Raw genomic sequence first — 18290 nt, 5'->3', positions numbered from 1 at the left:
TTATAAAAAACCGTCACAAAATTAAAAAAAACGGCGATTTTTAAAGAATGTGAAACGAAAGCAACATAAATGACATTGATCATGTTAAGAATATATTTTTTTTTGCCAATATCATTTATTAATTAATAATTTTTGTCAAGTTAAAAAATAGTTTTCCCTTTTTCTAGGAAACTTAATTTTTTTATTATAGTTGTGCACTTTTGAAGCAAGATAACGATATACCAACATCAATATAAAACTTATTATATTTAAATGACACCATCGGTATTACGAAAGATTTTTTATCAAAGTAATGTTACGTCGATAGATTGCGACATGTAAATTTACACAATAAGTAAGTTGATCGTGCCATCATCAATTCCTTGACGATCGATACGCGGAGCTAATCTTTGAGAAGTATCACCTTGGGTGCACAACCAGAGTCAGGTTCTCGTTGTTAATACAAAAAGTCGGATGATGAAAACACAGCAGGTCGCCATTTATTCGACCGTGCGCGCACACTTGACGCGTACGATACCTTACTGATTTACCATTCAGATATTCATTCAGCTTCGGTTTATCGAGAATTCCAGCGTGCCATAGTCATTGTCCCAATTCTCCTAAATATTCTCCATCATCCAACACGTTTCATTCGCAATTCAATTTTCACCTCACCTTTAACCCGCCGAGTTATCCTCCAGCACCGCTATGCGGCATTTCAGGAGGCTCCACGAATTCATTTCGTGTCGTTCACGAATCCTATAATCGTACCTACATCGCTACGTTCTTCACGTATCCAATTAATTCTGACGTTAACCGTATATTCATAAACGCGGTGAATTCACGAAGCGCGGTTTATTACCCATTGATTTATTATATTGATTTACGTTATCTGGATTTATGATGCCTCTCAGGCATGCGTAAACTTTGAATATCAGGAATAATCAAATCGCTTTCGGCTAAAATGAATTATACAATTTCGTAAGACGAACAAGTAAGATGTACGGTACGAATTAATGTACGAATAACATTCTTTCCTTTACGCGATACAATACGTGCGTAATTAAAAGACAATAGTAGGTGCACTACATAAAAAAAGAACTACTGTTAAATTCATACTGTCAAATTATACCCAATTTAAGTTATTGTTAATCATATCTATAGATCGCTGCTTCTGCTCAATATGTCGTTAATTTAACTAATAAAGCTGGATTGTTTCACCTTTCGATAAACTTCAGCTCACTCTCTAACTCTCTTAATCTCTTGTACTCTCTTGTTTATCCATCAGCTAAATTGTCACATAGTTTATCCAAAGATGAAGCAATCGGCCCTTAAACAATGAAATTAAACTATTCAAAAATGTAGTATCTATTAAATTTAACTCGAATTTAATATTTACTAAGTGCATACGTTAGTATAGTTGATATTTATTTTGACTAACCAGATTGATTTACATTTCGATGAAAGTTAAAAATAACAAAATATTATTTAAGGGATTACCATGCTCTTTTGATATCTAACAGAATGTATCGTAGCATTCCGACGAAACCACTTTCGCATGACGTCTGCGTTATGCTGCGTTAACTTGCATCTGTTAAATTAGGCGAGGTGTGAAAAAGGACACTCGTGAGTACGAGTAATGAATTTTTTGGGGGGAAGAGAAGGGAGGGGGAGGCGCGCTGGGAAGATGAATTTCGGCGCGAGAACGCGGCAGGTACCGTAACTTCGTGAAAAAGATGGCTATCGTACGGCCGACCGACCGACAGAGATGTGGAGGGCGAGATGCGGATTCGGCACGACGGGAGGAGTGCAAATAAAGTTCACGATCGGCGCACGGACGCGATGGTAGGCCGCCGCCGAGTATTCTAACGGGGCAACGTCACGGCACGTTAACGTTCTACCAATGCGGAGGGGCTACCTTTCCGCGGTCATTTTCCATACTCTGTCGACCAGAGATCGCAGATCCGCGCATCGTTTCCGCGGCACGGTTCCGCCAAATAATCGGCGAATCGTGGTCGACCCGACTAGAGACCCTCTAATAAGAATCTGGACATGAACTGTAGTTTTATATGCAGGATAATAATTTTAACAAAATCGACGAGAGGCAAGGACATTTACATTTACGCTATTTCTTTCTCTTTCTCTTTCTGTTCTAACTTTTTCTTCATGACGAATCAATCAGAAGTGACTTTCTCAAGTCTAGATTCGTATTAGAGCGTCTTTAGATTCGACTAGAGCCGAATAAAAGAACTTATTGTCTCGACAATATGACTGACTGTTTTTTCTGATATTTTTCTTAATTTGTTTTAAAACGTTTTACGGAGAATTGAGATGTATAACAATATTTCGTGAGGTGAAAATTTATCCCAAAAACCCGCCGGAGACAATAAAATCTGTAATATATTATAGTTACTGACAATGACACTGAGTCTGCAAGACTTATTCAATCTATCTTAATTAAAAGGCACTAATTAATTCCAAAACACTAATTAATTTCAAAATGACATTCAAAATTCATTTTAAAAAAAGGAGTACTAACATAAGTATACTTTAATAAGTACTCTCTGAAACTTTTAGAGTGAATCTCACCGTGAAGAGTGAAATCTCGCTCTTGAAGACTGAAAATTAAACCACTCTTTTTTTCCAAGACTGACATAATTTTTACTCTTTAGAGTGAGATTCCATTCCAAAGACTTTAGGAAATAAGAATAATTCAAATTTTACAGAAAATTAAACTCATGTTTATATCTAATTACGTTTAACATTGATAATGATCCGATGGTGATTCGAAACGTTTGTCTTCGTAACGTTTTTCACTTGTAATTATATGTTAATATATATTTTTAATTTTTAATTCTGAATTCATTGTATTTGGCTCGTAGCCCTTTTCAACACTGTTTTTTGGAAAATTAAACTGTTTCACATTTTTTACAAAGAAGATTTATAATGGGGATTCAATAGACCCACAATCAGCTTAGGAGGATTGAACCTGTCAGAGGAAGATAATTGACTAGTAACAGAGGGAGCGAGAATACTTCCGACTTAATTTATCGCCACCTCGGCGAGTACGTGCGGGGAAATAAATGCGGAGTGGAAAATTCGCAGAATGCGGCGAAGAGAAGGAAACGACACTCCGAAAGACGCAGTAAGTCGCAGCAGAATACGACATTTATAGACGTGCCGCGTACAAGGGAATCTCATACGGGGATACAGCCGTGCGAAACTTTTGAGCTGTCCGTCTGGCTACTTCTCGTTCGGTTGTACCACGAAAGCTATAACATCTCCACCAACCGGTGCTCGTAAAAATCGCGTATTGTATTTGGCTGCAAGCGGAAAGATGCGCTCATCTCCGCCCGGCATTGTTTTCCGTCTAAGAAAATATCGCCCGCCGTGCGACCATTCTTTTTGCCTGAAAATATAATCGCGATCGTCTGTCTTTCACGCCGTGAAAGAGCTACAAAACGACACGAAAAAGCTTGACCAGATTTGCAAAATAATTCTACTATATTCGATATAAAGTTCTATCGTCGAGTAATTCTATTTTAAATAGCATCATTCTCTACTTTCGATTCCCAGTTACAATAAGGCAAGGCGCAAAAAGTTTCGAAAGTTCAAAGAAATTCTTAGAAAACTCTTTTTGCAAACTAGCAATCTTGCCGTCATATTGCTAAAAGAAATCCGATAACAATAATCTGCAGTAACTAGCGAATTAATAATGGATTAACATAATAATTAAACTTCTATAATGATTAAATTTCTTCAAAATAGCTACGAAAAAACGTCTTATTGGACTCTTGGAAATAATTCTAAAGCTGCGTATCTTTTTTGAGTGCGAATATCTTTTTCGGGGTTAAATCGGTCGTTAGCCTAAATGAGTAAAAATTTAGAACGTAGCGCAAAAAGTGATGACTTTCCCACGTTTAAAGGCCCGTAAATCACAACGATAATCAGGCACGCATTCCCATAACGCGGTATGGTCGCAGTAACCGTCTTCTCGTAGAGGTTGATCACCTGGGGAATTATTATAGGTAAACAACTATTAATTTTCACCTAAGAGGCGACGTTACCGACGCGGCCATGAAAAATCCGGATCACGCGCAATGAAAATTCTCGATGCATTCCTTAACCATGCACGCACGGACGTTCGCACGCGATATCGTCGTGTACGCATACGCCTGTATCTACAGGCGCTCGTGCAAGACGCACATAGCGAACTTAGTGCGTATAACGAGCATGGCCATAACTAAACGCGGATCCGATGGGCTGCTGATCCACGTTTCGGGATTTATAGTCACCGTGAACGATCAATGACTTGGCAGCGGATCGCGAGGATCGCCTGGACTTCGCATTCCTTTTCCCTTTTTCATTTATCCTTCTTCATTCGTTCTCTTTCATTTTCTCGAATTTCTTCCTTTTCGGCATCATAATTAAAAAACTTAAGATGATTCATCATTCGATAATTAAGTGCTCGCGGTGTGATTAAAATGAGAGCGAATTTAGCGTGTGAAATATTTTGAAATATAATGATGTCTAAATCGTAGACATAATAGGAGTAAACTGCGCATTCTTACATAAAATTATCACTATTGGTTTAGAAAGAGTGCTTAGAAAGAGTTTAGAATGAGGTAGTTCTGTCTCTGTAATTGTAAGTATCGAATTATATAGGAGATATTTGATATGTTCAATTCTTTCTAACGGAGCACAGATGCTTACAGATGTCAAAGAAGTAATGATAACCCAATCCCTTGAATTAAATTGAGTTAATTTAATAGACCGAAGATAAAAATAACATTTTGTTATTTTTAACTCCTATATGTATCATAACATAAATTATTAATTCATTTCTGTAATTAGTTTCAAAGTAAACGTCCATATTAACTTATGCACTTAGTAAACAATATAAACTAAATTTGAATCAAATTTAATACATTTTCTGAAATTAAATTAACTTCATATATCGTTAAATTAACGACATATTAAGTAGGAGCAGATCTATACACTGAGAAAAAATTTGTTCATTTGATTAAATTAATATAGGTCGTCTTTATTTCTTTAGAAGAATGTACGTATTTACAAACAGATTATATTTAACTTAAATATATTCTCCAACGAAAGAAATAAAGACGAATTGAATTAATTAGCCAATTTTGTTCTCAGTGTACAAATGATTAAAAATAACTCAAATTGGGAATAATTTAACATTATGAATTTAATAATGTAAGATCAGGGAATACGCAGTCTATTACGCGTATGATTAAAACAAGCTGATTTCATTGAATGAAATACGAAAAAGGCACACATTCTGTAAAATGTAATAAATGTGTTTCACCTACACTGAGAAAAATGGTCTGATTGGATTAAATAGTAATTCTGGTGGAAAATAGACGAATCAGAATTTTCTGATTAAATCTACTAGAATTCTAGTTGAGATAGTCAGAATTCTGATATAATTATTCTGGTAAAAATGAGAAATAGTAAAGTAGTTTTACCAGAAATATTGTATCAACCAGAATTCCTGTTATCTCAACTAGAATTCTAATAAATTTAATCAAAAAATTCTGATTCGTCCATTTTCAACCAGAAATTTTTTTCAGTGTACGTTTATTTAAAGATTAAATTTAACGATAACGCGAAATATCCGATGAATATTAACCTGATTAGCTATGAAAACGTATCGCGATACAATGTTTCGAAAGCAGGTTAACGTCACGCGAGATAGTCAAAAACTAATCGTGGCGGACCCGAGACGTATGTAGACATCACCTGTGCTCTCATAAGTACGACACACATGCACGGCGATACATGTGGCGAAGGTACGAATGGAAATAGGGCGTGCAGCCCGCTCGCCGTGTCAACGAACCTACACGTGCCCATTGCACGTGCGAATGCCGCAATTTTCTCTACGAAATTGATCACGACTCACAATCTATTTTTCGCAATTATAAACTGAAGGATTCGATGCAACATTGAATATGCTAATTTAAATTTAATTTTCTCCAAGATTAATCCCTTCGAAAACGTGCACTGAATTGAATCCTTTCGATTTTCCAATCAAACGTGGATATTTTGATTCGATGAACTCGAGAGTTGCATTGAATATTTTTTAAATTTTACAATAATTAAAAATATGCAACGTTTTTCTATTAAAATATCTTTTCGTTCATGAAAATGATGGTTGCATTGAGAGAAAAGTGTTTGGTGTTTAAAACTATAATTGTATAATAAAATATAATTATAGTTAAGAACTCTAGTTTTATAGTTATTATTCTATAACGTTAATTATAATTAACGTTTATATATTTTTATAGTTATTATTCTATAACGTTAATTATAATTAACGTATATATAAATATATAAATAAATAATATAAATAATAACGTATAAAATAATAATATAAATAATAACGTATAAATAAATATATATAAATAAAAAACGTATTATATAAATAATTATATTTACAATTAAACCAAATCTCCTTTCTAATTACATTTACAATTCTATATATCAAATACATATATACTATAGTTGGTATCGAAAACGACTATAAAAATGGAGCTAACTATAAATTATTCTATGCAGTTATAATCATAAATATCGAACATTATTTTCTCAACGTGCAACGTTTTCTTCAGAATGTCCTTTATTTATAAAATTGTTTTCATATTCACCATATTATATTTTAAGGCTAAATCTTTAATAAATTCAAAATTTTTCTTGAAAAATAATATCGATGGCGACAGACCATTTCGTGAGACATAAACGTTTGTGAATAACAGTTGTGTTTGTAAATAGCTGCATATAAATACAGGAACGTGTTGTACATTAATATTAATGTCTACCGATCCTGTCGTTTTGATGTGTGCTAATATTATGACGGTAATAAAAATTCGCGCGTCCACCGCTGCGAAAATAAATCACTACGGCGAAGTATATTATGACGCGCACTCGAATAACCGACAATTTGTCTATTCAAATTATTCCGGGTAAATGCCGCGCGTGTGGCATAGCATGTTAATTGTGTATCGCGTTATTTCAATACGCATTACTCATGCATTCACGCCGGCGCGCGCATAATTTATTTCCGAGCTTTAAGGTTTTAATCCTTTCGTTATTTAGAAACGTATATGCCTACCCACGTACCAACGTGTCTCGAATCGAGATACAGTAATTTTTACTGGGGAGAACATTAAACGAATGTGAAATAAATAATTTGAAAAAAATAAAAACACGTGCTTTAGAGTTTCAGCCACTAAAGTCAACGACAAGTGTCAAGTCGCGTACTTTAAATTCTCGTTAATTATTTTCGCTCTTATTGTCAAGTTTTTTTTTTATCTAATGCTCGTTTCTACCAATGTAGTAATTTTTATCTTTTTCTAGTCCTAAAAATTAAAAAAGAGTAAATTAAGCCGAGATCGAAGTTAATTGACAGTGACAGAAATTGACATAAGATGAACCAGAACTGAAATTTTAATAGAAAGACAAAGTTCTATAAAACAAAGCTTTTTCGTCGATCGACACTAAATAATAAAATTTTATACATTGACAAGATTGACATTGAAGCAATCGTTAATATTCTCTATTTGCTTCATTTTTCTACGTAATATGACGTCCCATTTTTGGTGTAACACTTTAGTACTTTTTACTGAAATCGGGACATTTTACAGTCCACACAATAGCAACATTGTTGCACCGTTCGCAATGTTACTGCAATATTTCTGGAACGTTGCAATATTGCTGCAATAAAGCTACCACACCACGCATTGGAGATCGAGGAATTGCGAATTGGAACATTCGGAATCTGTTTTCTATATAGCTGAACTAGTAACACTAGTGTACACTTTTGGAATTTAAGGTGAGACAGATATAGAGGTTCGATAATTAGCGAAAGCGAGAAAGAGAGTTCTAGTGCAATCTAGTGCAGGAATAGAAAGCAAACTTTGGAATTCATGACATCTCGTGCCAGTACTAAGACGTCTTAAATATAAGAACCGAGCGTGTGAATAGACTTAAGACGTTCAATTCGAAAGGGTTAAATCCTACCGCGTGAAGTCCGCTCCGATATCGTATATCGAACAGTCGATCCTCTCGATCCTCTTCGAAAAACGTAAAATCAGTAAACTCGACTCACCGATAAATCCGTGACGCTGTTCCTTTTCCCACGGCGTGGGTTGACTTTCGTCGCCGCCGGGCTGTCTCAGACGGTGAAGGAAAAGAACTGCGTTCGGCAAGGGAATTTCCTCTCCTCGTGACACTCAAAAATCGAACTCGTGAACCGAGGTCCGTGGCTGGAGCACGGGAGATCACTACACCGTCCGATGGAGCGAGAGAGAAAGAATAAAACACTTTGCGCTCTCTCGGTCGCGCGGGCGAGCGGCGAACAAACGACGAACGTCATGCACTGTCACCGTTCACTGTCAATCGATTGCCAAACGCTACGCGGAGAACCTCTCCCCTCGTAGACGTTCTTCCGCGTTCCCGACACGCGGCACGAACGGTACCGTACCACGCGCGTTCGCGGCCTGCGAACCACCTGCCGAACGCGGGTCGTGTTTACATCGCACGAGGCGAGCGACGGAGAAGGAGGCGAAGAGGGCAGAGTGCGCGAGGGCGCGACGAACGCGTAGTACCGCTACCTGTCGCTTCGGCGTCTCACGGGCGAGTGCTAGTCGCGCAAACTCGCCCAAACTCGCCGCGCCGCGCAACCGTAGACTGGCCGCTGGCGTAGCCGCGATTGGTGGGGATGGTGCGCGCCGTCCTCACCCCGCGCCCGCGCTCACCGTTTACCTCTCTCGCCGGAGAACGGTACACCTTTTTCCATTTCGCTATTCTCTATCAGCCTCCCCTCGAGCCCCCCATGGATCCTTCGCGCGCCACGACTTTTTCAGGGGGACGCAAGGACGGCTCTCTTCCGCGGGAAACGAGACTGATAACGCGAGGCGAGCCGGTCACGGCGCGCCCTGGAGCTCAACTCTACTCTCCACTATGACGACCATGGCTCAACTCTCCGTGTATTAGACTGTTAGATTGAAAATTGAGATTGCTCGTTGGAAATTGGGAGTATTGAAACCGACCAATCAAAACGAAGCGGGCAAATATGGAAATTATAGATCAGAGTACTAATCATGTAACTTTTTTTTTTATGGGAAGACTCGAAAAATGGAAATTTTTATCATTGAAGATAATGGGAGAAATTTTCACTTATTGCGTTTCTTTTTCTATAGAATGAGTTATATGATCGATATCTGGAACACATTTTTCGAGTTTTAATAGTTTCAGCCAATGGCCCGCTCACTTTTGATTACATCATATAATCGCATGCCAGATGAAAGAGTATAATTTAGCTCGTGTTTTGTTGTACACTATTGAATTAGAACCTGTATTAGTCATACTACGAAAGATGAAAATATATTGTAAAAAAATCCATAAATTAACATACATGCATAATTATAAGTAATTATATTGTATAGTAATGAGATTTTATACGTATTTCTCACAATGTTTCTTAAACAATGTCAATAAAATGGAATAAAACATTCCCGCATAAAAATATACTACTAGTGCATTAAGTAAATTTGAATAGTGTAACAGTAGTGGAAAAAATTTCATTAAAATTACACTGAAATTTTATTGTAAAAATAAGTATTATTAATTAGCATCGTATTTCAGAGGATACGCGACAAAATTATAATAAAAAAGTTTCCTTCATGAATTCTAGAACTAATGCATAAAATATGATGCATAAAATTAGTTCTAGAATTCATGAAGGAAACTTTTTTATTATAATTTTGTCGCGTATCCTCTGAAATACGATGCTAATTAATAATACTTATTTTTACAATAAAATTTCAGTGTAATTTTAATGAAATTTTCTTCACTACTATTACACTATTCGAATTTATTTATTGCATTAGTAATATATTTTTTTGCGGGTTTAACGTATATTACTTATATCTGCTGAAGGAAGTTGTACATTGCAGGTCGAAAATGTCTCGTCACTATATAGTTCATTCGTAATAATCATAACATACAAATTTATATTAGAGCAAATAAATATCTGTTTGCTAGCCCTAATTATGATATTAACAAACATTCTAATTGTAAATCTAATAATTTTTAATAAAATCTGGCTTCCGCAAAATTATTGCGTTCTTTATTACAGACATCGAATTTTTTGCTATGTGCTTTAGCTTCTACGCATAACTTGCATGAGAATCAATTCTCGATGCGACAAAAATAATGCACACCATTAATGTGTCAATTAATTTTGAGAGGATGTTCATACAGGCAGACGATAATTAAAACCTGTATCGAAAAGAATATCTTTTAATTATTGCTTTTAATTATCTTGCTAAAGAGAATGACATACTGGATTGAAAAATGGACTGGTCTATTAGTAAGATGCGAATATGGAAGAAAGCTATAGTATAACAAAGTATAGTCTGCCTTCCAAGCAACATGTCACGATAATGTTTAAATGACGGCAAAATAAGTCATAAATGATTAAAAGATGACTTTTATATAAAGAGTATTTTTATATAAAGGATTTTATATATACGGTAAAACGGAATAATATTTATGACAGGATATATTTCCTGTCAAGACGTCTTATCCTTTTTTACTCCAATTATTATGAAATAAATGCATCTTTCGTTCCTAAACATCGAACAATTTCTAATTAAATTTAACATTTGTGAAATCATTTCATTCTTTCTGCGAATGTCAATGTTTAATCAAGTACTCTCGCTTTCACTCGCAGGTGAATACATTCTCGATACGACGCGAAAATGATAAACGTTATTAACTTGTTTATGGTCGTTTTTAAAGGGCTACTCATTTTTTAAGTGCAATTAAATGATTATTAAGGTCGATATCGAAGAACATATGTTTGATATTTCATAATAATCGGGAGCTTGGTCGTGCGCAACGTGCACTTTACGGACAGAGAGACCGCCCGTGTCAGGTTTCGGTGGACGATCAGGAAATTACGGTGCCTCGGGCCCCAGCGATCGTCCGCCTCGTTTTTTCGTCGGTGCACTTAGCCGTGTGCAAAACCCAATCACGATCGATCCGAACGAACGATTTGGACGGACCACCGCGATACCGAGGAACGGACAGCCGGTTTTACGATTATTAAGGCCGAGAGAAACGTACGACTAAAAGGAGTAAGAGCGAGTTGCCAATATAGGTAGCAATAAGATAATAGTCTGTCACACAAGATCGTCGGTTCTTGTGACTGCTTCAGGGGAAAATTATTAAAAGTCCACTGTGGTATGGTGGTTGAAGAGAGATTACTACACTTTGTGTTAGAGATGCCAGTACTCTCCATTGTGATTGGTTGTGATAAGAACGCGTGATTTCCAAAATAAATGCGCTATATGCTATCCAAGTAGAACACAAAAATCATATATAGTGATATCATAAAGACATAATCATGACCCTATTTGTTACAAGTTCATTTTTTAGTATCAAATGACGTCATAATGACGTTTCATGATATCGTTATGACTTAATTATGACTTTGTATACCTGAGTAACGTTTTGAGACAGTATTCTTGTGTATTCACAGAGTCACAGTAAAGGACTTAAAATGACTTATAAAATGTTGCTATAAAATATATGCATAAGTCAGAAGACTACGGAAGTGGGTGATACAATATAAAGAACAAAAAGATGTCGATTTTCCCGAGAGAGAAAAAACGCAAGGGACGTCGAAGAAAGAAGATAAAGTCATTTTAAAGTTGTTTCAGCGAAAGTCTGTTGACATTGCGACAAGGCCAAAAGTTGTTGGCCAAAAAGGGAGTGTGATCATTAGTATAATGACTCTGAAGAGGCGGCTAAATGAGGCAAACATCTTTTAATGGCGATGCCAAAATTTTTCTTTAAACCAAAGCATGTCGATAAGCGACGCTTATGGACTATGCAAAATTTGAATCATAGAGTAATTTAATTTTTATTGACAAAGCGCGTCTTTTTACACATATGGGTTCCTGCCAAACGTGTATGTCTTTTTCGGGAAAATCGCTTTTGCAGCACACCATTACACGCATTCTACAATAAGCCATTAGTCATAAGTCAGAAGTTAGAAGCTGGAAATTGACCAATCACAGTCGTCAATTTCCAGCTTCTAACTTCTGATTTATGACTAATGGCTTATTGTAGAATGGCTATTAAACATTCAATTAAGATCCATGTTTTGGGAATGGTTCAGTTTTCACGGTTTTGGCACTTGTTTACTTACAATCTAAATGCTGAAAAGGTGCTGATCGAAATCTATCGGCGAGCATTGTTAAAATCTGCTGAGAAATGATTTAAATCGAATAAGGCTAGGTCCACAACCTTGCTTTAAGAGGCCGTAAGCCGTAAGCTTTAAGTTGTAAGTGACGATATATCGGTCACAGAACTGATGCTTTTAGGCCGTAAAAATTGGGTTTTGCTCAATTCGCTTGAGTCTAACGGTTAAAGCCTAAAGATTGCGCAAAAACAGTTTAAAGAGAGAAATTATTGTTACTTAATCTCTTTCTACTTATGACTTAATGGCTACGTTTAGTCCACGCGCTTAGTCCGCGACCTATACGATAGATGTCTTTGTTTAATATACACACAGAGAGAAAAATGTTTGGTATTTGTAACTATAATTATATATTACTATAATTATGATTATTACTGCTATAATAATAATAACAGTAACTATATATATAGTTTCAGCAACAAATGTATATAATTGGCAACCTGAAATGACTATAATTATAGTTGTTATAATCATAAAATAGTTGAAATTACCATAAAAATGATTCAAGTGACTATAATTTTATAGTTATATTTTGGGACAATCATATTTTTTATGGTATATATAATTATAGTTACAAATACCAAACATTTTTCTCTCTGTGCAGGATAAACAAGGACGTCTATTGTATAAGCTGCGGCCTAAATGCACGGTGTAAACGTAGCCATTGCTTCTTAAAGCAAGGTTGTGGACCTAGCCTAATGAATCGTAGATACTGCAAGAGGATAATGACACGAAACACTTTAGTCTGTAACTGTATATTTGTGCACTGTATGGAAAGCCGAAAATGATATTAGACTTTGAATTGGCCCAATATATCGCCTGATGTGAATCCAATTGAAAATACATGGTTCATCATTAAGAGGAAGCTGCTTCAAGGAAAGCTTGTGTTCAATTTAAAGCAGTTGCGATAAAAAGCAATATGTGGGAAATCTTATAGAAAGTATACCAAAACGATACTTGAATTTTCGACAATAATGGAGATTGGACGACTTACTAAGTAAATGTGTATATAATAGTGTTTTTAGTACATCTCAAATCAATCTATAAATTTCTTAAAACTAATAATTTTTCATTCAAGTATGCATGCAGACGACGCTTTTATGTGTGACAAATTATAGCTAACGAAGGTAATTGCCATATCAGATTCTGTATACAGTCTGTTGCCGAAACTTTATTTAAATAAATTAATATTTATTTCTACTACAGATTATTTATTTTCTTGAATTGTGTGTGTGCTGAATTTTTTGTTCTTTTCGAGAATTAAGCGTATTTTGCATAAATCTATAAAATTTGTATTTAATCTACAATTCATTTTCTTTCATCCACGCGTTTCATTGAAGAAACATTTGCAATAAATTACGTGTAAAGATGAATGTATATTTATTAATTTATTTTATCAAATACAGGAATATTCTTGAGTAAAACAACAGTAAGGTTGTGCCATCTAACGGCATTGAATACTCGCAAGACACCTCAAATTATATGGTGGCACCAACTAGCGACATCGAATCCAAATCATTACTTCAAATTGGGTAGTCGGTAAATTGGATATGTATTCAGAAATTTTTCATAATGAATAATTATATATAAAACATTTTTTTCCCGGATAATATTAAAAAGGCTGCTGTTTTTATTAAATATATTTGCAATTCCCAAGCGGTTAAATAAAGTTGGAATTCTAATTGTCGCATTAATATTGCGAACTTGTGCATAATGTGCTTTCTATTTATTTGCATTATTAGTTATATACTATGTACAAATATCATTAACAAATTAAAATTATTTATGCGGTGGCCACGTCCACTGGTTGGGTGGTGCTTCCTTTGTTAATTTCTCCCATGGTTTCCAGAGCAACATTTTTTCTGCCAGAGATAGCTCATTCTTTGCCTGATCTATAAGCTCCTCCACTTGTCCACAATTTATTTTGTCTTCTACAACTTCTATGTTTTCATTCTGTAAATGTAATGCTTGATCAGAAACAGCACATGATAGGAGCTTTCCTTTTAGGAAACACAATCGACACAACAATGTTGTTCTGCCTTTATTATTTATTGAATGCCAAGAGGATAGAATGTTAGTGTCGACTATGACTGCTAAAAGGAAAGCAGTATTATTGCACAGAATAATTGCTGCTTCAATGAATATCATTCACCTGTTGCATGACTGTCAATCTAGTTTTGATTATCCCCTCTGTTTCCTTCCGGTAAGTGTAATCCTTTGGAAACTTTTGTAGCACTTTCAAAATTCTATTGTACAGTGGTATTAAGTCTTGATGAGGAGTCTTGCAAACATCTAACCCTTTTATAAATGTAGACTGCAAACAAAAGACATTTATGTTAACAAGTGAATTCTGAGCTCTTGCAAGAGTTAATTGTTGAAGATACAACGAAAATATATGTGAACATGATTACGGTGACCATATTTTTTTAGAGAAAAAAAGATAAACTTGAAAATTTCAAGATCTTATCTCTAAATATTTCCAAACTAGTTTGTAACTGTCAGAAGTTTGCACATTAATTTCTGAAATTTTCTTGAACAGTATACCAAGTAAAGCACAAGTCATCATAACATCAAAATGACATCAAAATAATTGCAAATTTGATTGTTAAGTCACTTTTCAGTCAATCACGACTCATTTTGATGTCATTGTGATTTTGTTATTCTGTTAGCTGATATATTGTCCTTGCATAAAAAAATTTGCTCATTAGTACATTAGACATTGGAATGTTAATTAGGAAGGTATATCCCGTAATATTATTAAAGGACAAAATTGAGTTTTGAGAGAAAAAATTATTAAATCTGAAGGATAGCTATCTGAAATAAGACTTTCTTTTACACTAAAGGATGAGTGATCACCGTATAATTATGATATTCTAATTAAGAACATGCATTGTTATAAATAAATTACCTTTTTGAGTACACCTGCCATGATCAGAGCAGTATTACCTAACACTCGATATATTAGAGATCTCTCTTCACTCCATCAGTTTTCTAACCTCAAAATTTAGTATTGTATACCTTCTTGACTCTTATAGGCGAGAGACCTTAATGATGAGTTTCGGAACGCGTTAATATCGAAAATGTAGTCGTGAATCCGCGCAATGAATGACAGCTTTCGAAACTATTTATATAAGGTATATTTTTCAGAGAAATTATATTAACGTAACTGTTATTTAATGAATATTATATATAAATTCCTTACAACTCCAATTTTTTCTCGGCTTTACAAAAAATGAAAAGCCATCTAAAATTGTAGACTCGAGAACAAAATGAACAATCTCTTAAATTTTCTTTATCTCTCAAGTGTGTTATCATATTTTTCAAAAAATTTAGAAAGTATAGATATCATTTAAATAATTAGGATAAATATCCCTTCATCTCAAATAACTATAAAGTCATTAAACTTGTTAGAAGTTTCTCGACAAGAAATGGATCGAAAATAAGTAAGTAAAGAAAACAATTTAAAGATAGAACATTTATTTATTTTTTCCGCATGTAGAAAGTTGTTTATCGGTTGGACTTGGCAACGCGTTCCAATTCATCCTTCTTCTTGATCGCGTATGAATTCGACGAACCCTTAGCAGCGTTAATAAGTTCGTCGGCTAGACACTCGCCGATCGTTTTAATGTTGCGGAATGCAGCTTCTCGCGCGCCAGTGCATAACAACCAGATAGCTTGATTAACACGACGTAACGGGGATACGTCTACGGCCTGTCGCCTTACTGTACCAGCGCGTCCAATACGCGTAGAGTCTTCTCTTGGGCCAGAGTTGATAATGGCTGTGACAAGAACCTGAAGCACAAATGTTCAAACAAGTGTAATAATTTATTTAAATAAATATTGTCCATAAATATAATCCATAAATATATTTATTTGTATAATGGATTATATATTCATGCAAGCAATTACATTATAAATTGAATATAGTTTGTATGAAGCAATATATTATTAAGATAAATTTTACTTTAATATAATAAACTTAAATTAAATTCTTTAAAATATTCTCAATACAATTATTCATGTAGATGCAAAACCTAAATGCAAACTTTATTTGCATTAAATAACGAACTCACCTGCAGAGGGTTCTCGCCAGTGAGAAGGTGAATGATTTCGAAGGCGTGTTTAACAATTCGCACAGCCATTAGTTTCTTTCCATTATTTCTGCCATGCATCATGAGAGAATTCGTAAGACGTTCCACAATAGGACACTGGGCTTTCCTGAAACGCTTCGCCGCGTAACGCCCTGCTGAATGTGGAAGGTATTTAGCATTTTTCTCTTTAACTGCGATGTAATCCTGCAGAGACATATCGTTTACTTGTACGTCGTCGCAATTCCAGCGTCCGAACAATTTGATCTCTGGCAGTTCGGCCGGTAAAGCTACCGGCAACGTATTTGTGGTCGCCACCACCATATCGTCGAAAGCTTCTTTGTCATCCATTGTTTATCTGTCAAAGAAAAAAGAGAAAACTGTTAGTTATTCTTTCAATAAAATACAAGATTAGAGCTCTGTTTGTTCCCGAAGAAAATTCTAAATTAGTATACACTGATGCAGTAAGTTGGAATAAAACAAACTATATTTAATAAATATTATAATAAATATTAGCTTAGTATGATATGAAAAATAATTTGTTGCAATTTTAGAAATTCCTGAAAATTTGATTTATGTCAGTATAAATATAAATATTTCAGGAAAAATAACAAGATATCAGAAAAATCATTCTATAATTTTTATTAATAGGTCTATTCCTTTTCAAACACAGTTTTAAAATAATATTTAATGATGCAGCAAATTGAAGTGACAAACCATATTTATTTTGCTCTAATTTACTGCACCAAAGTATTTTTTACAGTTCAGAATTTTCTTTGAAAAAAGAACATGCCTATCAACAAACATAGAATGATTTTTTTTTAATGTTATTCTAAATTATTTTCCCTGAAATATATTTATTCTGAAATATATCAAGTTTTAAGGAATTTTTTAAATTATATCAAATTATTTTTCATATCATACTAAGTTAATATTTTCTCTTTCAATCTGTTTAAAAATATATAACAAATTCAACACAATTAAAATGGCTTTTAATAAGTTAAGAATATAAAATTAAAATTTTACAATTAAAATCTTCATTAATTTTTTTCTTTCATAATTTTCTTTACTAATAAATTGAAAAAATAATTCGCTGCATTGGAATAAATTCGTTCACGACGGTTCAGAGAAAGAAGGAAATATTTATATCTTCCCAAGCGGCTAGCCGCTTTGTTTGGTACTACACGCCAAACCGTTAACAGCGAGAAAAATTGGAAGATAAGACATTATGCGGTTCCGGATCGCGGCAAGTCGATCGCAGGCAAGGCGAACGCTCTAATTCGTTAAATTCTCGAGGAAAAGATCCAACAGATACGAAACTGGCAAAACACATGTGGCCACGCGGTCACATGTACCGCTGTTTCGGGCGTGTTTCTTTCGCGCCAAATTCCGCACATATTTCCGCACCTGCACGATCACTCACGGCTCCCGTTTATACTCGATTGCTCCACGATGCCGATCCAAACCGTCTCGCGACAAAATAGTCTCGAATCGACGTCTATTCCTACTCTGTAACTTACGTTCACGTCTTCGTTCGTGCAAGCGTGAACAGGAAAAGGCCATGACACCGTGAGCGCCATCTGCCTATGATCGCCGGATTTTGAATACGTTAATCAAAGTTGCACCCCGAAGGCAGTCGAAGCCGTCGAAGGACTACGAAAGTGAGTAAAAATTGAGTTAAATATTCGTGGTTCTAATATTCACGCTTGTAAATATAAATAATGCGATTCGTTGAGATGAATGTAGATGTCTGTAATCAGAGGGAAACTTGAGAAGGAATCGTTCCGACATCGAAATCGCACAACACTAGTGCCAGTATATTTATTTTTGATTTGGGAACTACGTAGTAACGTAGTTACGTATTGGCGATAAAATCACGATGTCGAAAATGATGTGATGCGAGTCCCTGCTAAATCATGTAAAAGAAATGTAAA

The 18290-nt window shown here is 35.0% G+C and overlaps 3 protein-coding genes across 5 annotated transcripts in view; all 3 read right to left on the bottom strand.

The window, feature by feature from the left end:
• Positions 1–8620, bottom strand: part of LOC108729326 (uncharacterized) — a 100998-nt gene extending 92378 nt beyond the window's left edge. Inside the window, 1 exon segment of the mRNA XM_018458385.1 lies at positions 8108–8620. The gene's annotated coding sequence lies outside the window, so the exon portion shown is untranslated.
• Positions 8621–13893: 5273 nt separating this feature from the next.
• ND-13B (NADH dehydrogenase (ubiquinone) subunit ND-13B) lies at positions 13894–15299 on the bottom strand. The gene is made up of 3 exons (XM_018458454.1): positions 15177–15299; positions 14421–14582; positions 13894–14221 (listed from the first exon to the last, which is right to left on the bottom strand). The coding sequence occupies exons 1-3, from the start codon at positions 15195–15197 to the stop codon at positions 14048–14050; spliced, it is 357 nt and encodes a 118-aa protein (XP_018313956.1). The 5' UTR covers positions 15198–15299; the 3' UTR covers positions 13894–14047.
• Positions 15300–15728: 429 nt separating this feature from the next.
• Positions 15729–17945, bottom strand: RpS5a (ribosomal protein S5a). 3 transcript variants are annotated; one of them, XM_018458451.1, is made up of 3 exons: positions 17877–17945; positions 16342–16714; positions 15729–16060 (listed from the first exon to the last, which is right to left on the bottom strand). In XM_018458451.1, exons 2-3 carry the CDS (start codon positions 16705–16707, stop codon positions 15776–15778), a joined length of 651 nt encoding a protein of 216 aa, XP_018313953.1. In that variant the 5' UTR covers positions 16708–16714; positions 17877–17945; the 3' UTR covers positions 15729–15775. The 3 variants fall into 3 exon arrangements, with proteins under 3 accessions (XP_018313953.1, XP_018313955.1, XP_018313954.1); XM_018458453.1 differs by having other exon boundaries at positions 17873–17934; XM_018458452.1 differs by lacking the exon at positions 17877–17945 and adding an exon at positions 17764–17864.
• Positions 17946–18290: the final 345 nt, after the last annotated feature.

Source organism: Mycetomoellerius zeteki, unplaced genomic scaffold (genome assembly GCF_001594055.1).
Source record: "Mycetomoellerius zeteki isolate Tzet28-1 unplaced genomic scaffold, Tzet1.0 scaffold73, whole genome shotgun sequence".
In the NCBI taxonomy this organism is placed as follows: domain Eukaryota; kingdom Metazoa; phylum Arthropoda; class Insecta; order Hymenoptera; family Formicidae; genus Mycetomoellerius; species Mycetomoellerius zeteki.
Note: the sequence above shows the minus strand (reverse complement) of the source record. Positions and strands in the feature narration are given on the sequence as shown.